Genomic DNA, 24,386 nt, shown 5'->3' on the forward strand with positions numbered 1-24,386 from the left:
CCCCTGAGGCAGGGAGTCAGAATTTTGTTTATAAACAGAGTGAATAACAGGTGATTAAGATAAGAAAGAACTAGGAGTCCAGTGGCACCTTAAAGACTAACAGATTTATTTGGGCATAAGCTTTCGTGGGTAAAAAACCCACTTCTTCAAATGCATGGAGTGAAAATTACATATACAGGCATAAATATACTGGCACATGAAGAGAAGGGAGTTACCTTACAAGTGGAGAACCAAGGCCAATTCAGTCAGGGTGGATGTGGGGGATGCGGGAAGGAGGTGATGTGTCCTGGATGGAAGCTGGTAGGTAAGTATAGCCGTCAATAGGTTTACAGTATAGGGTTGTGTTTATGTAACCATCACTTATTTGCACTGTAGTGTCCAGGAAGTGGATCTCTTGTGTGGACTGGTCCAGGCTGAGGTTGATGGTGGGGTGGAAATTGTTGAAATCCAGGATGCCATGTACGTTGGCCAAACAGGACAGTCTCTACATAAAAGGATAAATGGACACAAATCAGACATCAGGAACGGTAACATACAAAAGCCAGTAGGAGAACACTTCAATCTCCCTTGACATTCAATAACAGATTTTAAAGAAGCAATCCTTCAACAAAAACCTTCAAAAACAGACTTCAAAGAGAAACTGCAGAGCTACAATTCATTTGCAAAGCTAACACCATTAATTTGGGCTTGAATGGGGACTGGCAGTGGCTGGCTCACTACAAAAGCAATTTTCCCTCTCTTGATATTGACACCTCCTCCTCAATTATTGGGAGTGGACCACATCCACTCTGACTGAATTGGCCTTGTCCACACTGGTTCTCCACTTGTAAGGTGGATAACTCCCTTCTCTTCATGTGCCAGTATATTTATGCCTGTATCTGTAATTTTCACTCCATGCATCTGAAGAAGTGAGGTTTTTACCCATGAAAGCCTATGCCCAAATAAATCTGTTAGTCTTTAGGTGCCACCAGACTCCTTGTTGCTTTTGTAGATACAGACAAACACAGCTACCCCTCTGAAGATAAGAAAGGGCTGTTAAGATGTTTCCTAAAGTTAAATGATCTATTCCATGCTTGGTGAACTGCAAAAAGTAGCCTAAATGATAGAGAGTAATTGTAGATTTTTCTACAATTGTTTCAATTGTTGTATTCAAGAGGTAGTAACAAAGTTACTAATATCTTTCTTTGCAAAGAGAACTGATTTTTTAGACAAAGGAAATGCAGTAGATCTAATCTATCTGAATGTCAGTGAGGCATCTGATACAGTTCCACATGAGAAATTATTAGTTAAATTGGAGAAGATGGGGATTAATATGAGAACTGAAAGGTAGATAAGGAACTGGTTAAAGGGGAGACTACAACAGGTCATACTGAAAGGTGAACTCTCAGGATAGATTTCAGAGTAGCAGCCGTATTAGTCTGTATCCGCAAAAAGAAAAGGAGTACTTGTGGCACCTTAGAGACTAACACATTTATTTGAGCATAAGCTTTCGTGAGCTACAGCTTACTTCATCGGATGCAGACTCAAATAAATGTGTTAGTCTCTAAGGTGCCACAAGTACTCCTTTTCTATTTTGTCAGGATAGAGCGAGGTTACTAGTGGAGTTCCTCAGGGATCAGTCTTGGGACCAATCTTATTTAACATTTTTATTACTGACCTTTGCACAAAAAGTGGGAGTGTGCTAATAAAATTTGCAAATGGCACAAAGTTGGGAGGTACTGCCAATACAAAGGAGAACCGGAATATCATATAAGAATATCTGGATGACTTGTAAACTGAAGTAATAGAAATGAGATGATATTTAATAGTGCACAGTGCAAGGTCATGCATTGAGGGACTAACAACAAGAATTTTTGCTATAAGCTGGGGCTTATCAGTTGGAAGTGACAGTGGAGGAGAAAGACCTGGGTGTATTGGTTGATCACAGGATGACTATGAGTCGTCAATGTGATGTAGCTGTGAAAAAGGTTAATGCAGTCACAGGATGTATCAGGCGAGGTATTTGCAGTAGAGACAGGGAAGTGTTACTACCATTATACAAGGCATTGGTGATACCTTGTCTGGAAGACTGTGGGCAATTCTGGTCTACCATGTTTAAGAAAGATTAATTCAAACTGGAACAGGTTCAGAGAAGGGCTACTAGGATTATCTGAGGAATGGAAAACCTATCTTATGAGAAGTGACTCAAAGAGCTTGGTTAGTTTAGTCTAACCAAACAAAGGCTGAGGGGAGATATGATCCCTCTGTATAAATACATCAGAGGGATAACCACCAGGAGGGAGAGGAGTTAAGTATCAATGTGGACCCCAGAACATATACATATAAACTGGCCATCAACAAGTTTAAGCTTGAAATTAGGCAAAGGTTTCTAACCATCAGAGGAGTAAAGTTCTGGAACAGCCTTCCAAGGGGAGCAGTGTAGTAAGTTAGACCAGTGCTTCTCAAGCTATCTGATGTGGGGGACCGGCAATTTTTTTTCCCAATGTGCACACAGACCGGAAGCCAATGGCTTGCAGACCGGCACTGGTCCGCGGACCACCACTTTGAGTAGCACTGAGTTAGAGGACTTACTGGTACACCGGAGTCCGGTGCAGGGGGCGTGGCCTCAACCGGAAGAGGTGTGGCCTTAACCAGAAGAGGCAGGGCCTTAAATCCCCAGGCCTTTTAAATCTTGATTTAAAGGGCCTGGGGCTCCAGCTGCAGTAGTGGCAGCTGGGAGCCCGAAGCCCTTTAAATAATCCCTGCGCTACCAGCTGCAGAGGTGGCTGGGAGCCCCGGGGCTCGGAGGCGATTTAAAGGGCCCAGGGCTCCAGCTGCCTCTACCGCAGCAGAGCTCCCGGGCCCTTTAAATCACTGAGGAGCCCTGGGGGCTCCCGGCTGCCACCGCTACCCGGGGGCTCTGGGCTCTGGCAGAGCTTTAAAGGACCTGGGGCTCTGCTGTGGTAGCGGCAGCTGGAGCCCTGGGCCCTTTAAATCCCTGCCTGAGCCCTGCTGCCTGAGCCCTGGGGTAGCGGCGGTGGGGCTCTGGCGGGGATTTAAAGGGCCCTGGGGCTCCAGCAGCTACTACGGCCCGGGCCCTTTAAATCCCCTCTGGAGCCCCATCGCCGCTACCCTAGGGCTTTGGCAGCAGGGCTCCAGCAGGATTTAAAGGGCTGGGGCGGTAGCGGCGGCTGGAGCTCCGGGACCCCTTAAATCCCTGCCAGAGCCCCGCCGCCGCTAACCCAGGGCTTTAAATTGCCGCCTGGGAAAGCCGGTCCCAGTACGGCGCACTGGCTCTTACCGGTACACCATACCAGGGCATACCGGCTTACTTTCACCTCTGAGTATAGGCAAAAAAACCTAACTGGCTTCAAGACTGAGCTTGTTTATGGAGCGGGTGGTATGACAGAACTGCCTACAATGGCATGCAGCCCATCGGCAACCACCATTAGCAAAAATTCCCAATGGCTGGAGATGGGGAAGGGCACTAGATGGGGAGGGCTCTGAGTTACTACAGAGAAATCTTTCCCAGGTGTCTGGCTGGTGGGACTTGCCCACAAGCTCAGGGTCTAACTGGCTGCTATATTGGGGTCAGGAAGGAATTTCTCCCCGGGTCAGATTGAATCATAGAATATCATAGAATCATAGAATATCAGAGTTGGAAGGGACCTCAGGAGGTCATCTAGTCCAAACCCCTGCTCAAAGCAGGACCAATCCCCAACTATTGGCTGAGACCCTGGGGGGTTTTCACCTTCCTCTGGAGCATGGGGCATGGAGGGCCATTTGCTGATTTAAAGTAGTGTAAATGGTGGATTCTCTGTAACTTGAAGTCTTTAAATCATGATTTGAGGACTTCAGTAACTCAGCCAGAGGTTAGGGGTCTGTTACAGGGTGGGTGGGTGAGGTTCTGTGGCCTGCAATATGCAGCAGATCAGACTAGATGATCACGATGGTCCCTTCTGACTTTAGGAAGAGTATCTGAGTAAGAATATACATTACAATTTTAAACCTAACCAGTGTCCCATAAGTGACTTGCCACAAGATGTCAGAACATGTTAGTATTAGAGCTGAGTGGGTCTAATATTTATTTAATTTTCTTTCTTGGTATAGGAATTAGATACAATGCTACTGTCAGATATATCTCAGTTATTATCTGCAAAAACACTAGAGTTTTCATTTGCCTAAGTAGCCCCTGGAATCATGGTTTTTGTTGTGCCCCCTCCCCAAAACTGAAATGGCGCCCCTGTGGGCAGGCACAGAATTTGTCCCCCCCACCCCATGCATGGCCCTGTTGGCCTGACCGGAGCCGCCCCCCAAACATAGAAGTCAAACTACGCCTATGATTAGCCGCTGCTTCAGTTGTTCCCAGCCACACCAGCCAAGACGCTGTTAAATTTTAAAAGGAAAAATCTAAGACTCTTTTCCAAATGAAATGAGCAGGTAAGAATTTAGACCCAGGTCCTTAAAGGTATCTAGGGTCCTAACTTCCATTGAAATCAATAGGAATTAGGAGCCTAATACCTTTGAGGATCCGGCCTTGAGTGCTAAAATTTTTTGGTTGCTATGCTTCTCCCTCTCCCTGCCCTGCCCCCTTCATGCTCTTTATGGGAATAGGAGAAGCAAAAGGAATATTTTATAATCTGGCATCAAATTCATATAATCAGCCTCCTTGGGAGATGGGGGTGGAGGGGAAGGAATCACCTGCAGGGTAACACTTGTGCCTCCTTATAAAAATATTATTGCAACAAACAGTCCTGGTACCATGTAGTTTATCAGTAGATGGAGGCTGGCTCCTCTCTCCACACTTATCTGCCGGTAATTACTAGAGTCTGTTTATTTTATGAGCTGTATTTTGAAGAGGACATCCAGGGCACTCAGAGCTGGGGGTAGGTGTTCTTTTGCACAGAGCAGTATAAATCTGAATAGATAAATACAAGAAGGTGGAAAGTTCCCCCTTCCCTCTCTCTACTGGGGTTGGAGGAGTTTATCTCCCCCAGAACTCCCCTTCCTGCCTTTTCACTGCCTGATGAAATGAGGACTTACCAGATGAAAGAATCTGAAGTGGGAGCAACAGGAAAAGCTCGTGCTTGACTGGGGAATTTATAGGGCTCCCCGCTCTTCCCACCAGTAGGTGCGTCAGCACTGGCACCTCCTGAGAGGTGACTTGTGCAAGCTGGGAATCCCCTGGCTGCTCCCTTTCTTCTACAGAATCATCTGGAGCCCTGCTGGGAAAGAGCAGACCATGTCACCGCCTCTCCCCTCCCCAGAGTCCAGGGGATATGGAACATCTCTCTCCTCCTGGTACTGTATGGGGGGGAGGGGGAGGAGACAGGAAGGGCAGCTGGGAGTACTATGATGTTGCCCCAAAACAGTTCCACATTCTTGGCATGCACACATGTGCTCACACACATATGCACTCTCACCCCTTTGACTGTGGGCTTTCACACTCTTTTGCCCATGCCACATCATACCCCACAAGATGATAGGGTGCCACTTTACCATATGATTTTGATGTCAGCACCATACGGACACAACCATCTCAGTGAGTAAACTCCTATCTTGCTCTATGTGAATCTCCATGTCATTGGCTGTGATCGTTTCTAAAGGAGGTGTGAGGCATATGTCCATCTCTCTCGCAAAAAGCCATTCCTCTCCCTTCAGGGATTTGAGGAGAAGAGACTGACCTGTTCTCTAGAAAGATGAGCTGGGGCCCTTTTGAATTATTCAGTGTGTGTATAACAGTTGTTAGCACTGACAGAAAGATACTGCAGCTTAGGCCATAGATGCAAGCTGTAGCTTCTGAGTTTCAAGAAAAGAGCAATGTAATTGTATCCTCACAAACCTGACTGCTTCAGGGCCTGGATGTCACAACATCTTGGTGCCGTGACACAAATGTTGCACTTGGGGGGTCCTTTTGGAAGGTGGGGCCTGACTCTGAGTTGACTGGACTTTCTACACACATGCCTAATGTCCCAATATGAAATGATATGTTAATGTTAATAATTAGCACTTTTCATCTGCTGAGATAAATACTAACTCCTCACAACATTGTAATGAGGGAGATCAGTAGTGTTGTTCCTAGTTTACAAATGGGGGAACTGAGGCACGGTGGTTAAAGTTAACATTTTCAATCTTAAATGCCTTAAATTGGGCACCTAAGTCCACAGTTAGGCATCTAAATAAAAGCATTTGCTAAGCATATACACATTCCAGAGGAGTCAATTCGCACTATGGTTGCTTAGCACCTGTGAAAAAATCAGGCCAGGTGACTAACTTTTCGGCAACCAATCATGAAAATTTTGCCTAAGCAATTTGCCCAAGGCCATGGAGGAAGTAAGCTGGGATGAAACTCAGGATCTTCTGGCTTCTGATTTTGTTCTCAGACTATTCGATCACCAAGCCCTCCCTCCCATCAGCATGTTAAATAGACCACTGAATGTTCTTCTGTCTCTCGAGTTCTGAGCCTCCTACGTCATGAGGATAATACAGTACGGGAGGTGAGATGACAAACTTTACAAGTGGAAGTAGTCTAGGGATATGTTGTTATCATCTTCTGAAAAAGGAGCTAATGATAAAAGAGGTATAGTCCATCGCACTGTAGTAAACTTACAGTAATAATATATCACAGTTGGGCTTGCAATCCTTTTACCTGGAAGAGGGATTAAAGGTCTGTGATATTTACAGCACTCTTCCATTTTACAAGGCCATGTCAGCTGCACAGACACACACAAAATGGAGTAACTTTGATTACAGATACCAATCCACTGTGTCCCTTTCAGACACTGTAACATGTCCTTTTATTCATGTATGGCCCAGGAGCATTCTAATGTCCTTCCTCACCCGCCCAGCAACCTCATCTCAGCCTCTTCAATAGGAGCAGATTAAAGTCTTGTCAACTGGATGACCTGACTTGGTCCCTATGTTGCAAAGAGGGATCCAACAGTTGTTGTTTGGTAGCCTATGCAGATGAAGTCAGGTGGGTCTCTGCCCTGATCCTAATGGACTTTGTCAATAGAAAAACCTACTAGAAAAATTGGCACCAACTGGCACTCTCGGTTCAGAGACCAAGCACTGGATAGACCAATGGAAACAGAACTAGTTCTTCAGGAGTGGAAGTTGTTTTTCTAGTCTAGGGGCATTGATGGGGTAATGTGGTGAAGCTTGCATTCCTGCTGCCTTGTTCTGGAGAGAAATTCACTGTCCAGGAAACTTTGTTAATTCAGAGATAAGGTTAACTAGCAGTGCAGTGGCCCTAGAGCTGGTCAGAAAACAGAGGTTTTGTTCTGCAGGAAATTTCCCCATTTCAAAATTGATTTTCATTCCACAACGGAACGAAAAGTCAGCTTTGGAATGGGGAAGTTCCGTACAATGTTAATTTAGAGCCTCAAAACATTTCATGTGGATGTTACATTGTTTCAACATTATCAGAATGAAACTATTTGACATTATCAGCATGAAAAGTTTTGATCCTTCCAAGTGGAAATTTCTCATTCCAACATTACGTGCAACTGACATGTGCCTGTAAAATGGAACAGGGCTGCAAATAGCTCAGATCTTTAACCCCCCTTCCAATAAAAGGAGGATTCCAAGCCAAACTTGAATATACTACTACTGGATGATTACTACACTCTAATGGACTATCCGTCTTTTATCATTTGCTCTGAACTGGGTGGGGTATACTGGTCTTTTAAGGCCAGAGGGCGAAGTCTGGGAGCTACGGTTACCATGTTCCAGGAGTTCTGAAGCAGAGGATGCCCTAGGAAATGGCAGATGCAGATACTGGGAGAGAGGAAATGATCCTGGTGTAATAGTGTTGCAGGGTGGGGTGGGGAGAAAGGAATCCAGGTGAGTGTCTCTTTAAGGGACAAGGAGCCTTGTAGTAGAGGGTGGGACAAGGCTCCTCCTTCCTCTCAACCAACCAGGACACGTTCCAAGAAGGAGGATAGCATATAATTTGCTTCTTCCCAGGGAGAAACATTAGCAGGGGAAGGACTGCTTGCCTGCTGACCTCTCCTGGCCCAAGCCAATGGGGTGTCCTGTGACTGTGGGACCTATTTCTGCTCCTCAGTCCATTCCTGCATCCGGGCAGAGTTCCTTCGGGCGGTGTCTGCTGGCTCCCTTGACATCTTTGAGGAGCTGTGGGCGCTGTCCCGGGTTCTCTGCTCGGTGTCCCCATCCGGTTCCCTCCGTTTAGCCCTTCGTTTAGCCTGTGGATCCTCCCCTTAGGCTGGGGGGAGGTGCTTTAGCAGTGGGCGGGCAGAAGCCCGCCCACTTCCTGGTTCCCAACAGGATCTCTCCAGGCCCAAGGAGAAAGGCCTGAGGTAATTTGACCATGCCTCCAAGTGGTGAGATTGGACCCCAGCAGACACACCTGGGAGGACTTAGTTAGGAAGGTGGTGTTTGGAGTTTTGTTTGTTTGAAAGACTTTTGGTACCAGGCCAGCTGAAGCTAGGTAAGAGTAATGTAAAGGTCCCAGCTAAGAGAAGACACCTAGGGGTGCAGCCTGCAACAAGCTCTTTTCATAAGGTGATGCTATTATCTCCCTAGACATACATTATCTTGTACACTATATCCAGCATTGTGCTGTCTTAGTGACGTAGGAGGCTCAGAAAACAAGAGAGAGAAGAACATTTCCTGGGCTATTTAACATGGATTGGTGAGCTAATAATCTGAGAATAAGAGTGAAAGCCAGAAGCTACTGAGTTTCATCCCAGCTGATTTTCTCCATGGCTGTTGAGCAGTTTCTTGGGCCAAAATTTTAATCGGTGGTTGTCTAGTGTTAGGCACCTAAATAAAGGGCTTCAATTTTCAGAGATGCTGAGCAACCACATCTCCAACTGACTTTTGTACTAGTGGTGGGTGCTCAGCACCTCAGCAAATCAGACCATTTTTTTAGCCATCTAAGTTTTAAAATGCTACACTTAACCATAGTGCCTCAGTTTCTCCACTTGCATGCCAGGAGTAACACTACTGACCTCCCTCACAAAGGTGTTGTAAGGAGGAGTTAATACTTCTTTTTAAAGAGGAGAAGTGCTAAATTAATGTATAATTCCAAACTGGGCTATTAGGCATGAGTAAAGAGTCCATTCAGGTCAGATCCAGGTCCCACTTTCCAAAGGGACCCCAGGGCACAATATTAGTGTCATGGAACCAAGATGTTGTCACACTGATGCAGGTCCTAAAGCAGACAGGTTTGAAAAACTGCTTATTATGTGAGCACTGCCTGTCCTGTGTACTCAGTGAGGCAGGGGTCCTTGATAACACTAGCTGGTGATCATGTAGTTGAAAACTGTGTCCTACTGCATATGCACCAGGGGACTGAATTATGGCAACCTTAATTCTGGCCCCTCCCAACTTCTGAGTGCTTGACTTTGCAACCTTATTAATGTTTGGGAGTTTTTCTCCACCAACTATTTATTATTTAGGAAGTCTTAACGTGTTTACATAATGTTCTTTTAATGTAGTTTTTGTATATGTATACACAATGTTTATATACAATTCTTTTTATATAATAGAATGAAATTAATTGAAGTGAAAAAGTTGAAACAAAATGTTTTTACTTTAGCAAAACATTTCAACATTATAAAAACAAAAACAACAAAGTCAAAACAATTCACTTGGGCTTTCTCCCATTGAAATGCTTATCATAATCAACATGTTCCCTGGAAGTCTTTTGCTTCAGCTACATTCTCTGATGGGAAAAGTTTCTTCAAATTTTTCAGTCAACTCTATTCAGACCCTTTTAGAATATTGGGTGCACCTACAGCTAAACCTGTGGAAAGATAGTAGAGTACAGAGCCGTGCAAATGTACAAATGAGTTTTTTCTGGTTCATCATGTTAATTCAAACCACATTGTACAGCCAACGTTTACCCTGAAGAAGTTTTTCCAGTATTGTTTCTCCAAAGGGGCAACAGCTGCTGGACAGCAGTTGAGATCAGTCCCAACCAGGCCCTGTTAGTTTGAGGAGTGACAGGAACTGAGTTTGAGCCCCAGGGATACTAAAAAAAAAAAAAAAAAGTTATAAAAACCATAAAATGTTGATGTCAAACCATTTTTAAGGGTCTTGCGGGAACCCCTGGCTTAAATGCCTTCAAACTGGGACTAGTAACTCTAGCCAAGACCTCTATGAGGCCCAGTAATTTTCAAAACAATGTGAATAAACATGTGGACTTTAGAGCACTTAGAAAAATGGGCTAGACCAGAGGTGGGCAAACTAGAGCCTGCAGGCCACGTCCGGCCTGTGGGACCGTCCTGCCTGGCCCCTGAGCTCCTGGCCTGGGAGGCTAGCCCGCAGCCCCTCCCCCGCTGTCCCTCCTCCCTCCCCCGCCGCCGTGCAGGCAGTGCTCTGGGCAGCGGGACTGCCCACTCATGCAGGGCAGCGCCGCAGGGTGTCTGTGGCGGCCAGACATGCTGCTCTGAGCGGCATGGTAAGGAAGCCGGGGTCGGGGGGTTGGATAAGGGTCAGGGGGTCTCAGGGGGCAGTCAGGGGATGGGGAACAGGGGGTGGTTGGATAGGGCAGAGGTTCTGGGGGGCAGTCAGGGGACAGGGAGCAGGGAGGGTTGGATAGGGGTGGGGTCCCGGGGGGCAGTTAGGGGGAGGAGTCCTGGGAGGGGGCGGTCAGGGGACAAGGAGCGGGGGGGTTGGATGGGTGGGGGGATTCTGAGGGGGGCAGTCAGGGGGCAGTAAGTGGGAGGGGATGAATAGGGGGCAGGGGCCAGGCTGTTTGGGGAGGCACAGCCTTCCCTACCCGGCCCTCCATACAGTTTTGCACCCCGATGTGGCCCTCAGGCCAAAAAGTTTGCCCACCCCTGGGCTAGACAGTAAAGTAGTCTCAGCCTTACAATGGTGTTACATCGTGCTATAACTCAGGACTTCTGTCTCCAGCAGAAGCTAATTCCACTGCTGAATTCAATTCTAAAAAAGAAAAAACATAAGATATAGTGTTTCAGCATCAGCTATCCATATAGGAACTGGGGTAAGCGAAAGACATCAATGCCCTTTACACACTATAGGAGTCAATGTATTATGTAGGGACAAGTCCTAAGGAACTGTACATGAGGTATGTGCTCATGTACATACATATGTAGAGAAACGATCATTTAAAACCTGCTTCTCCCACCTGCTGGAACAGGCTTGTATTAAATATTAACAAATTTTGTCCATCAGTTCCCTGGGCCAACAGATTTATTACAACAGCTTTTCTCCCTCCCACCTTGCTTTTTGTCAGCATTGCCAGTTGTGAAACCTAAGATTCTCTTTCCCGTAACTCTGTCTGCGCTGCCTCATTGCTTCTCTTGCTGAGCAGTTGCTCTCTTTCTCACTCCCTCACTGGGACCACTGATGCTGTCTATCTGCCTTTGGCCATTGTAAGCAGCTGGTACTGCTACTCACATTTGCCCAATGAAAATATATTAAAGGGGAGGGAGAAGAGAGTGAAACAAAAATACGAAGCCAGAGAGCCACTGCAGTAGGAGTGGAAGACAGAAGAGCAGGTGGAAGGGGTGATTAGCATGGCCAGTAAGTCCAGAGATTTGCCTCGAGTAACCTTCGAGGCTCCAGAGAAGCCTGGGGAGGAATCATCCCACAAGAAACTGGGCAAGCTAACGGTTAAGTACAACCGCAAAGACCTTCAACGCTGGCTAGACCTGGAGGAATGGATTGATGCCCAGTTGCAGGAGCTGTACCAATACCAGGTAAATAACCGGGGTGGATCAAACTTTCCTTCATTAGGTGTAGGGGAGCCTAGACCCTGTGGGCTATGAAATGTTATTTTTAATTTATTGGAGAACAACCCAGGTTGTGACGATTGGGGACTCTGTTCTCTAGCAAACTTCTTATCACATGCTAGAGCTCTCTCTCTAAGTGACGCTGCTGTGTTAGCGCTCAAACTGTGGGTAATGGCATGTCTGTCAAGGGAGATAATGGGCAGTACAGGCAGAGAGGAAAGAAAGGGGAAGTGGGGATTCAGGCATTGTAGGTAAATACTTTGTTTCCACACCTACAGGCCTCCAAAGTTCTCTCCCCAACATTTTCCATAGCAGCAATGTTACTTGGTGGAAGTGTATGTGAGCAGTCCTTTAGAACTCTTGTAGCCCACCTGAGTTGGCAAAAGAAAATAAAGATCCAGGTGTTCTGGGCACATACCTATATAGATGTCAGTGTTTATCCTGAACTGTCTTGGAGCCATGGTACTTTTCTGGCTGCGTCATTTGGGGTTTAAACCAGGGATTTTTCATTGCCTTTGTACAAAAGTTTCCAGTACAGACTGAACACTGGAACATTAACCTGATGTCACTGAGTCCATTCATATTTTGTACTTTCGTGGTATGTTTGTTGGTAAATCTCAAAGTACTTTGACAAAATGGGTGAATATGTTTTAGTTTCCCTAAATGGGGATAATACTAGAGAAGTTACACGATTTGCCCTGATCCAAAGCCCACTGAAATTACTGGATCAGACCCCAAGTCACTAGCAGACACAGGAACAGAACCCAGCTCTCATGAGTCCCCTAACCAGTAGACCACTGTTGCCTTCAGCAGGTGTGGATGGGTTTAACAATTTGTACAAAATAAGACGCACATCTTCACCCCACACTAAAAAATTTGGTTAACTCTTGGATTTTACAGTCTTCCATTTTTGAGCACTGTTGCAATTTCAGATGGGATTGGAAATGGACATGCCAAAATATCCCTCTGGTAATTTCTAGAATCACTTGCTTTTCTATCTGCACTGGAATTTATTAGGTAAACTATTCACTATTTGAAATGAGAAGACAGCTCCCCTTGTATTCACACCATCCACAAAAGACAACTGAAAGAAAAGAGTATATATAGGCGCTCTGTTTTGCAGTATCAGTGACACCTCTAATAAGGAATGTCTGGTTTCCTGCATTATTATTCCTGTCTTTTTATTAAGAAAGGTTTTAATCTTCTTGAAGTTAGTAAAATGATTATTAGTTAGACTAGTAAAATGATCACTAGCTAGGCTAGATTATCATAATTGTCCCTTCAGCCCTTAACTTCTATGAATTTCCATTTGAAATTCATTCATTTATTTTTGTTTATAAAATATTAATGGGAGCTCATCCCATGCTCTGGGTCCCCTTATAATACATTAAAATGCACAACAGCACATTCAGTGTAAGTACATTCAAATACACTGCCTAAACCCACCCATCTGAAAATCTGAGTAACAGTATCCTGAATTGAGTCATTAATGCAATATTTATGAAAGGTACCAGATCGACGGCCCTGGTGAAGGAAGTCTGTTTATCCATGGAATAGGTACAGCAGCAGTGCCAGCTTCCCTGCCAATGTTCCTGTCCTGGCTTTAGGGGACGGGACCATCTCTAGAGGTGATAGGTTAGTTCAGTATCCAGACCCTTTCCGTCCTGCTCCTCTCTGCTGAGATTGCCAACAAGAATGGTGATTCTTTTTGATAATTTTTGTGATATGGGAACTGGACCAGGACCAACAGACATCAAATGGTAACCATTTGTGGTCATGACTCTCTACCAACCAGAGCTGGATCTAACCCAGCAACCTAGAGATAAAAGGCTCTTTAGTCCATTAGCCATCTAATTCCCCAGTACTGACCTTCCTAGCAAGTCTATCCCTAAAACTTACTCTGTTCTATTTCCATTTGCCAGAGATGTGCCGATTGGTTCCTTCTTGATCATGTGGCCTGAAGAGATTTTAAAGCTGGACACTTTTTGGCTTCATCCTATCATCTAAAATAAAAATGAAACACCCCCTATATATATGTGGTTTTACTTTCTTTGGCTTTAGTCAAGTCTTTGTTCAATGCCTCTTTGGCATTCAAGACCAGCAGTTCCAGGCTCGTGTGACAATCCCATCATGGGAAACATGTAGAGCATGTCTATACACGTGCCCAGTAGGAACAGCAATGTAGAACGGGCAGTGGCACCAAGATGTCACTGTGCTCATGTGACAAGATCAATGACATTTGATATCACTGGGCTCCTGAGAGCCAACGCCTATGGTGGAGAAAGATGAAAGGAACCCACTTCCATTCTAGAATATGTAGACCCTTTCCATACCTGGTATTTGTGGGACTGGCAAAAGTGGAGAGATGGATGGGACTGACAGAGTATTTTTATGAGGGCGTTTGAGGTAATAGGGCACTACTGTAAGGAAGCTCACACCCTGGAGGATTAAGTGGAGGTGACAGGAGACAACTTTAAGAAAGACAGAACAATTGTTGCTTCTTTAAAAGAGTAAGGTTTTTTGCTACTCAGAGGAACTAGTAACATTTAACGCACTTGTTTCAAAAAAATTCACAAGTGGCCTACCGGCAGTTCTTGGTGGTACCATGTGCGAGACCGAGGCGTGATTCCCTCTCAACTCTCACTATGCCGGGCCCACAAATGAGCATTTTTAAAGGAGCCATAAAGGCAATACTAAAGTCCCTTTTTCACCTATGATCTCCTGAGAGTTTGCATTATGTAATCAGAGTCTGAAATCATTAACATTGCTGGTGGGTCACCATGTCCAAAGGTACAGATTCAGAGACTTGTTTTCCTTTGATTACTGCAAAGTCTTAGCAGGAAGTAGGTATTTCTGGAAGGTGTTGCCAACTGACTGGGGCTGTGCTGCTGGCTCCTCTCCTGCACAGGAAATTCCCCAGAATTCAGACACGCATTTCAGGATCCATAATCTCAGGCTAAGCATCCAGACTTCCAAACCTAGTTCTGACAGTTCTTGATACCTGGTCCAAACACACTTGGAAGTACCACAACACAGTATGTGCAAGTTTAGAGATTGTTGGCACCAGTACAGCAGTTTCTTGTAAATGTTTTATGAAGGATTTAAAAAAACAACAACCTACCTGACAAATCCTAGAATCACTTGGGTCTGAAGGAGTCTCTAGTGCGCCATCCCATTCCACTCCCAGCATCAAGGCAGAACTGTCTTTGTTAGCCCTGATAGTCTAGTCTTCAATAGCTCAACCAATGGCAATTCCACAACCTCGTTGGCAGCTTGTTCCATTGCTCTGAAGGTCCTAAGCATTATTCAGTTTCCTAATATATCTTAGAAGTCTAAGCATCAGGGTTGAAACAACCAGGCACCCTAGAATCACAGGTTCAGATTTTAGCAGGATCAAGTCAAACAGTCATATTGCTGCTCTGGGCAAACTGAGTGCTGCAGACTTTGTGCTTAGATCTTTCAAAGGAGAACTTAAAGAGTTCCATGCTGATGTGGCCCTTTGGGACCCAACTCCCCTGATGTTTTGGGAGGGCCTGATTGTTACTCATTCCATTTTGTAAAAGATGGTTTACCCCAACTGGGGTTCATCCTATTTCAGCTGCATTAGGTCCTTCCAGAAGGTCTTCTCACGATAGTACCATGCTCCGTGGGCAGGTATTCGGTGTTGTGGTGGGACTGTTTGACACCTCTGGGAGCTAAATCTGGAGGAGCTGAGAGATGTTGCTTGCGCCAAGCCACAGTCTGCATGTTGGGATGTGGTGCTGCTAGAGATGAGCCTGAATCAGAACCCTTGTTCTAAATACCCTAAAGTTTCAGGAAGATTCATATCTTAATCCAGTCTTTGCCACATGGGCTCATCTTTAACTAGAAATGAATTCTTCCCCCTCCCCCCAGGTCTCCACACAAAGTCCTCTTGAATGCTTGTCAGTTGACAGGACAGGTTTATTTACTATGTATTTCTGCTCCAGCTGCAGGAGGAAGAAGACACAGCAACCCCTGAACCAGAAATTGACATTGAAGATCTTCTAGAGGTCTCCAACGAGGAACAGAAATCAAAACTACAGGTCAGACAGACTGTCCGTTCCTATTTATATTAAATATGGGAGCTAAGACCCTGTGTACACTCGAAAATTGACCTATTACTGAAAATACAAGTCAACAGTAGGTCGCTCTGGATTGGCGTAAACGCTTATGTGGATGATACAAAACCATCAACTCCATTCCAGAAACCAGGATTAAGGGCTGCTTTACACTCAGCTTTTGCACTGATTTAATCAAAGTGGTAGAGAAAATGATTTAGTTCAATCCTAATGTGGTTGCCGTTATACTGATATAAATCACTTATACCCATATAGCCACATCCGCACTAGGGGGTTGCACCGATTGAACTAACTTGGGTTTTTTTCTACCAAGTTAGTTAAATTGGTGCACAAACTGAGTGTAGAGCAGCCCTAAGACTCAAGTATGGCTGCACAGAAACTTATCAGTTCATTCCACCAGGTGTCAATTACACTATCTGTAATAGTTTGGAAAACAATTCTGCTCATGTAAGGTAGAGAACTCATCACCCACAGCACCCCCTTGTGTCAGGGTGCAATGCTGCAAGGGTCATCATCTCCTGTGCCATCTGCCACTTGTCAGGTATTCCACAGCTCAGCCCTCTGGCCCAGTCACATGAAGTTCAGTCCCCTTCCAGGTTAAAAAAAAACCCCACCAAAAAGTCTTACAACAAGAGAGCCTTCAGCCACCTCTTGAGCTATTCCTCAGACTGTCCATTGGCTGAGTCTTTGGCCCCACCTGGGCTCAATATTCCTTCTGTTGGGCTTGCATACCCCTTCCTCAGGGGCTAGTAGGGGAAGAGAGGCCCCCTCTGTTCTGGCCCAAGGACCCTGTATTAAGAAGCTAGTTCTAGTCCATCAGACACGCTGCAATTTCCCTGGGCGGCTTCCTACCTCCAAGCCACGTGTGCCGCTTCTCCACAGGTTGTATTTAACACAGCCTCCCTTTGGTTCCCAGGCCTCTCGCTTCTCCCTAGATCCTCCCAACTCCTCCTTTGCTGATTTATGAGCTTTTCTGCCCTTCTTGGGCTCCGCTAAAGTGTTTTTACTGACACTACCACTAGGCCTCTCCTCCACAGCAGCCTGACTTGCTCCTGCAGAGTTCTTCCTCTGTTCCTTCTGGTTTTAATAGGTTTCCCTCATTGCTGCCCTTCCTCAGGGACTCTGGCAATTTCCCCTAGGGCTCTTCCTGCTCCTTTTAGGCCTTTGCTCAGGGTTTCCCCCCAAAGTAACCTGTGCTTCCTATGGATCCTCCTCCCTGACTTCTTACCTGTTTAAGTCATCTCTCAGGGCTCCTACCCATGAGAGCCAAAGCATGACCCCTACTCCTACCTACAGGGTAGTCCTGCCTTTTCTACAGTCTCTCCCCTTGACTGAGTTCTTTGACTCTGTGTTGTCTTTTCCTAACCCTTTCACAGTTGGGATCACTAACTAGTCTCAAACTCCCTTATCACCATTAGGTGTGGGATAGCTGGTAGGTCACAGGCAAGGCTGAGCCTGGCTTATCTTAAAGGGCCAGCCAGCCTGTGAGTCCCATTCACACCCATTTGGGGGATCAATTGCTGACAACCATTGTCAGCAATAACTCCCTATCCCATTGTACACAGGGCCAAAGTGTCCTATTTTTACGGCTTGTACACTTCTCCCATTTAATATGTGAACTGAACAATTCCTTATTCACACTAACTGTCCCCAGTGATTTATTAGGGATGAGTGAGCTACTTCAGAAGTAACTCAAACTTTCACCCTAAGTTTGAACTAAACCTATTCTGAGATTAGAAAAATGTTGGTTACCTTTTAATGCAGTGGTTCTCATTCTCTCAGAAGGCTCTGTACTTCTGTGTTCCTGGCAGCAGCCAATGCAGAAAGGCCAAAAACCCCAAATGGAATAGCTGTTCTTGAGATATTTCCTGCCAAGACAGAAGCCTAAAGTATCTTAAATCACATAAGATTATGAGGCCTGTTCTTATGGGGTTTTGCAGCCCAGTTTTGCAGATACTCAAGGCTGGGTTAAGCCTCCAAATGTTTACGAGTTGATCCAAAATAACTCCTGAGAGTTTCGCAGTAATACTTAGCTCCTATAGGGCTTGATACAAAGCCCATGGAAGTTAATGGAAAGAGTCACGCTGACTTCAGTGGGCTTTGGATCAGGGCCACGCAGTGTTCTTCAGATGTAGGTCTCAGAATGAAAGTATCATTACTAAAAACCATACTGGGAGCAGACTCTCTACACATCAGACAACGTACATACTGTGATAGCTTCTGGAGTCCTCTGGGGTGACGCGATTAAAATACAGAACTGCTAACATGATCCAGTACTGTGGAACAGGAACAAAGTACAGAGCTCTACGTTGTACATACCAGTGTTTTGGTGACTGCGGGTCCTGGGAACTTCTGCTGCATTCAGTACAGAACAGCAGTGATGAGTATGGATCACGGAGTCCCTGAATGGTGTGGCATGATGCAGGTGATGGTGCTCTCAGGCTCTGGAACATCATTGGATCGCTTAGCACGCTAGATATGGCAGCCTTACATCCTCTTCTTGTAGCTTAAAAAGGAAAAACAAATAGACAAACTCCTAAGAAACTAACATGAGTTTTGCCTTGCAGGAAATTCTTCATGAGTGTTCCAGACCTACAGAGGTGAGTGAAGCATCGTCAGTGAGCATTCAGTCTCAGTCTCATACTGTTCTGTGGCAACTTGGCTTGGCTCCACCTGATTAAATAGCCAGTATGCTCTGCAGATAGTTGAAGTTTGAGTTACCACGCTTCTTTACTTTCAGGAGGTTTTTTTTATATTTTATTCCACACCACTGTAAAAACGAATATAAATATATATGAGTGAATGTAGAGCAGTGAGCAATGAGGTTAATGTCAGATGTGCGTTTCCTACAGTGTTCTCAGAATCTATTTCCTAGTTATAGAGAGAAAGGAAAAATCAGAAGCAATAATGAGCTCTGAAAGAATAGACCAAGTAGGCAATGTAGTACTGTTAGTACATAATTGTAACTTGCCTCTGTAGTGTATCTCCACTGTATCTTGTCCAGTCCTTGTAAATGGCTGCACAAAGTTTAATGTACAGAAAATAGGGCTGGCGAATGATTCACATAGAAATCAGACTTAACCAAACTAGTCTGCAGAAACCGAGCCAGAATCCGGTTAACTCAGGATTGGCAGGCAGCCCCGCCATCAAGGCTGACTGCGGGGCTCTGAGAGGCCATCTCCAAATCACAGGCAAGAGCACAAGGCTAATTGTGCCCACATGGATAACCAGCAGCAGTTTGTGTAGTTCACTGGCTTAATGAATGTGATCATGTTGCTGTCCCCAGCAGCTATGACAGCCACCTAATAACTAACTGAATTCGTGTTTTCTTAGCCCAAGAGTCTGTACTAAAGGTTTTTAGTTCAATGATCTCTGCTGATCCCAGTGCCTATAACGTGTGCAGCCATGGGTCCATTACACTCACATTTCAGGAGTCCATATACCAAACAAGCACATCGAGAAAAGTACCAGATACATGGGAAAGGGGCTGACTAAGTGCTAGCTTCATACACCTAACTGCCACTTTAAGCACTACTGGCATTCACAAAACCATCATTCAGCTGCTGCCTAACTCTGTAGGCACCTACATTTCTGCCCGAGGGGATGCACAAAACTACCCAACCTGAGCTGCTCCTTGCCTAATTCATGCCTAACCCCTGAAGGCTTTGCAATCTAGATCTTCTCCTGCCTGTTTTGCCTGTGGGGCCTGATCCTGTAGGCATGCTCAGAGCACAGGTAAGCCCCACAAAAGACAGCAAGGAGGAAGATATGGTGCTAGTGCCACCTCCCAATAGCTCAGTGATTAGTACGCTCACTCACAGTCTGGGAGGCCAGGGTTCAAATACCCCTCTGCAGGATTCAGATCAGCAAGTTGAACCCAGGTTGCATACCTTCCAGGAAAGTCCCCTGTGTGTTAAACAGCCATTGGGCCAGAGAGAGTGTAAGAATGACTCTGTTGGTTGGTTAGATATCTCAGGGTGCTGGCCTCTGTGGATCCCTTTTTAAGGCACCTCAATCTCTTCATACAATGCATGGGGAGCCTGGGCACCTAACTCAGGGTTGTGAATTCCACTGGGCAGCAGGTCATCTAAAAGGCTGAGCAACGCCTAATACTCCCCTTGTGAATCTAACCTTACGATATAGTTCTGCAAATTCACCGGGAACATGCAGCAGTAGATTAAGCTCAGCTCTGTGAAGTCAGGCCTCCAATACACCTGCATGATTTAAGCAGGAGACTTATCAGTCCACTGTGTGCACACTGGTTTCTACAGAATGCAAAGACCGTAGAGCGTTGTGTTAGATAGGGGAGGGGTTTAGGTTACCTGATCTATTTTGGTTGTTATGGAGAGGGTGGAATTTGTGCTACTTACAGTGGCAGCCATGCAGAATGACCAGATGCCTTAGTTTTGAGGGATAGTCCTTGACAGTTTGGGTGAAACCTGGGTTTTTTCTGTTTCACTAGAACTGGTCAGGTAACTGCCCTTCCACCTGGTCAGCCCATCCTCACCCCCCGCTAATGTTTGTCCTCAAACACACACATGTGTTATTTCCCCCTCCCTACTTCCTCACTGAAGCGAGCCAGCTATTATGGGTCACAATGTGGGATGCCCTGTAATCCACTCCATAGTAGTACGGCCAATTCAGCGAGGAAGCAGCAAGTATATTTTGGCCTAGCTATTGAGAGCAGCAGGACGTGGATGGGAGGTTGCAGTGGAAGTAGGGGACTCCATGCAAAAACAGTGGACCCTAATAGAGGCAGCTGTACCCTGAAGTTATCTAATGGTGGGAACAAACAGGCTCCATGGAGAGGACAGGGTGGGCTACCTGGGAAAGAGAGACAAAGCGTGTGTGACTTCCCTGAAGAGAGGGGAGGCTGGGGGATGGGAAAAAGGATTGGGCATTTTCTCCACTCTACCTGGCCCTCCCTCGCTGACAAAAATCGCACCTTCCCCTCTCCAAACAAAATGGCGGGACCTGTTCTGCATTCCAACGTTCTGGTCACTGGACCGCTGCTAAATATGAAGGGCAATAAGGGGGAACGCAGCAGGCGTGTGATTCTTAGAGCTGTGGCTGAGCACAATAAGCATTAAAGTCTTCTTTTGACTGACTCTCATTCCAGGACTTCATTACGGAACTGCTCAGTCGACTGCAAGGTCTCAGGAAAATCCCTCAAAGGAAATGATCCTATCCATCATGAGAGATACCCCCGTTCCATCCCGTATCGCTCGCATGGCATTGGGTGTCTCCCCGGGACAGAGAATCAGATTCATGTTGGAAGATCATGTTACAGTTTTTCTAGGACTTGGTGTTCTGAGAAGAACCATCTTAGATACTTTCAGCATCCCATTCCAGCTTCATGTTCACAGGGAGGGGCTTGTGTGTGTATCTTGCTGATATTTAAAGAGCTGTTATGTTAGGGGAGAGGGCTGATCCCCTTCTTTTCTTTTTCATTCATTTTCTTTTTGAAGGAACCTCTCCTTTGGCTGAGGAAGCGTTGGACACAGCTCCCTTTGGAGCCCTTCATTGGCTGTTATCCAACCTTCACCAGGGACAGGGAGTTGCTATTTCACTGCTCCCAGCCCCTGCCTGTGAACAGACCTCCTGGTTCTAGGCCAGCACATGGACAAAGGGCCACTTCTTATATTTTTCTAGTCACTGTTTTTATTAATCATCCCTCCCTGGTGGAAAGCTGGGCAGAAAATACACTCCCTGGAGCTTTTCCTTCCATCCGACTGTATGTCCCTCAGGTTGATTAATATTTGTGGGGCATGGGACTTTTTAATGAGCTAGCAGCACCTCAAACGAATACGAGGACCTGCAAGGGATTTTTAAGAGACTGCACAGCTGCCTGTTGTGACAGGGTCGGGCCAGATGGCTACAGGAGAGTGATGTGATAGAAGGCAGATATGTTAGCCCCAGGTTAAGCAGGTCCCTTTTCCCTGGGTAAGGTAACAGGTAAGTTTCCAGAACAATCAGGAACTTTCTGGAAACAATTAAGGCAGACAGGCTGATTAGAACACCTGCAGCCAATCAAGAAGCTGCTAGAATCAATTAAGGCAGGCTAATCAGGGCACCTGGGTTTAAAAAGGAGCTCACTTCAGTTTGTGGCATGCATGTGAGGAGCTGGGAGCAAGAGCTGCAAGAAGCTGAGAATGAGAAGGTGTACTACTGGAAGACTGAGAAGCACAAGTGTTATCAGACATCAGGAGGAAGGTCCTGTGGTGAGGATAAAGAAGGTGTTGGGAGAAGGCCATGGGGAAGTAGCCCAGGGAGTTGTAACTGTCACGCAGCTGTTACAGGAGCCACTGTAGACAGCTGCAATCCACAGGGCCCTGGGCTGGAACCCGGAGTAGAGGGCGGGCCTGGGTTCCCCCCAAACCTCCCAACTCCCTACTTGATACCGGAGGAGTTGAACTGGACTGTGGGTTCCACCAGAGGGGAAGGTCTCTGGCCTGTTCCCCGATCCACTAGGTGGATCAGCAGAGACTGCGGGGATTGTTCTTCTTCCTTTCCCCATGCTGGCCAGTGATGAGGCTAACTGAGTGAACGGTGGATTTGAGCCATGAAAGTGGCCAAACTGAGGGCTGTCGTGAACCTCTGAGGCGAGAAAATCTGCCAATAAGTGCAGCACCCACCAAGGCAGAGGAGGAACTTTGTCACACTGTGTAAGGACATTTTGAAAGACGCTCAATTTGTAGATTAAAATGCTTAGAAATCCAGACCTGCTTATGATGTGAGGGTTTTTGTTCTGCATTCAAAGAGGAAATGCAGAGAGGGAAGAAAAATCTAATTAAAAAGACCATCAATCCAGGGCTGGTTAAGTGCTCTCTTCGTGGGGAGCATCTTGGAAACCATTCAGGAAGGGAGAGGTTCAGCAACCCAAAGGGGATGTAGGAGCCAGAGCCTTGTGTCTCTGTACCACCTCTTCTAGGTGGAGCAGGAGTCGGACTCATAAACCACATCCAGAGAGACAGTAACTTGGCAAGAATGGGGTGGAAATAAGATGGCAAATGAAGAAGGATCACTTAGACTCGGACAACTCCCACCAGGTAGAAGAGACTCTTGGTTCTCCCCTCCACCCCACGCACCCACACACACTCTCCTAAACACAGAGGGGAAGCTAAGTCTCTGTGGGAGAGAGAGTCCCATGTCCCAATATGCTAGTGACCAGACTACTTGGTTTGTCCTTGTGTTCTGATTTGTCACACAGTGTTGCAAAAAGAGGGGCTAGCACCTACAGCGCAAAGGAGCCCTGCAGTGTTAAGGCCAATGCTTCTGACAGCTAACAATAGAAACTGACTGAAAGTCGTGGGCCAGACAAGAAATCCCTACATGTTTTAAATCTTAAATTAATCAGTCCCCTGTCCTAGTTAATGACAGGGTGCGGACTGATACATTGGTCCCCTACCCTAGAGTTCAGAGCACACCACCAGGAGGGCCAGAGAAAACGGCTGTTCCCTGGCTGAGAGAAGCATGTGCCCCTGGGTTGGTTGGCTGGTTTTTGCCTTCACACCCTTTTTGAAGCTGATGTGCTATATAGCCAGTCTTGGGAGACTTATCCCTCCAAGTTCATCCCTAGCCCTATGGGTACTTCAAGCTTTACCTGCAGTGTGATGAAAGTGTGGCTGTGCCACATTCTCTGTGCCAGCTGCATGCCCATTGGTATGGCCATGTGGGAGTGGTGGGTAATGGGTATGTCCTTCCTGTGCTAGTGTTGGGACCTTGGCACATGCTTGGCAGGCCATCATCTGGCCTTGGCACATGGAATAATCTTGAAAACTTCCCTTCAAAGCTCAACTCTACAAATTAAATAAAAAGGAGTTAAAATGCCGAAAAGATAAGAAATGATGCTGGGCCAGAGCCTTAGCTGGTGTAAATTGGCATAGCTGCCTTAAGCCAATAGATCTACACTGATTTACACCTGCTGAGGTTCTGACCTTTATCATTTCACTGCCACTCAGAGAGCAGGGCAAAAGCCAGCCCAGCCAAAGAGTTAATTAATCCACTGAGAGCTGATAAAAATGTTGGCAGTTTACCTGACAAAACAAATTATGATCTTTCTTGCCCAACACCTGTTTTACAAGATAGTCTGGTCTCTGCCAGGCCAGGACCTTAGTCAAATGTAGCAAAAGGATCAAACTGAGGTGAAGGTGGAAGATCCAGTTTTCACAAGGGATCGGCAATGAGCTGGGCGGACTGAACTAGAGTTATGACATTCCCCAGAGGTTCACGTAGCTGCCATGGGAACAGAGATGTGCACTTGTGCAAGCCTTCGCTTGTATTCTGCTGGCCCAATGGGTTCTGCTTGTTGAACCATATTTGACTAGGGAGAACATGAAGAAGCTGAAATGTCTCTCCCCTTGCACCATCCTGGATGTTATCCTTATGGCTGGACTCACCCCCCACCCTGCCTTTACTCTAGGAGCCATGGAGGGACTGGGGCCATGCCCTGTGTCAGGGATTGTTAAAAACAGGCACTGCAAGGCATTTTTAAAAATAACCCGTTCCACCTTCACATGCTCTCCTCAGCAGACACAGTCCAAGTGGGGAGGAGCAGTCAAGCCCTCCATGCTGCAGT

General features: G+C 46.1%; 1 protein-coding gene and 1 long non-coding RNA gene across 3 annotated transcripts; one reads left to right on the forward strand and one right to left on the reverse strand.

Annotated features, from left to right (window-relative positions):
- Positions 1-247: 247 nt before the first annotated feature.
- Positions 248-18,328, reverse strand: LOC141989249 (uncharacterized). Of its 2 annotated transcripts, none has more exons than XR_012639946.1 (4): positions 18,128-18,328; positions 9,852-9,979; positions 5,023-5,201; positions 248-484 (listed from the first exon to the last, which is right to left on the reverse strand). It is a non-coding gene; the product is annotated as an uncharacterized LOC141989249 (long non-coding RNA). The 2 variants fall into 2 exon arrangements; XR_012639947.1 differs by lacking the exon at positions 18,128-18,328 and adding an exon at positions 13,608-13,708.
- PPP1R14D (protein phosphatase 1 regulatory inhibitor subunit 14D) lies at positions 11,238-22,527 on the forward strand. Its single transcript, XM_074955688.1, has 4 exons — positions 11,238-11,675; positions 15,677-15,772; positions 18,376-18,408; positions 20,928-22,527. Exons 1-4 carry the CDS (start codon positions 11,493-11,495, stop codon positions 20,988-20,990), a joined length of 375 nt encoding a protein of 124 aa, XP_074811789.1. The 5' UTR covers positions 11,238-11,492; the 3' UTR covers positions 20,991-22,527.
- The last annotated feature ends 1,859 nt before the right edge of the window (positions 22,528-24,386 follow it).

Source organism: Natator depressus, chromosome 6 (assembly GCF_965152275.1).
Source record: "Natator depressus isolate rNatDep1 chromosome 6, rNatDep2.hap1, whole genome shotgun sequence".
NCBI classification, from domain to species: Eukaryota; Metazoa; Chordata; order Testudines; family Cheloniidae; genus Natator; species Natator depressus.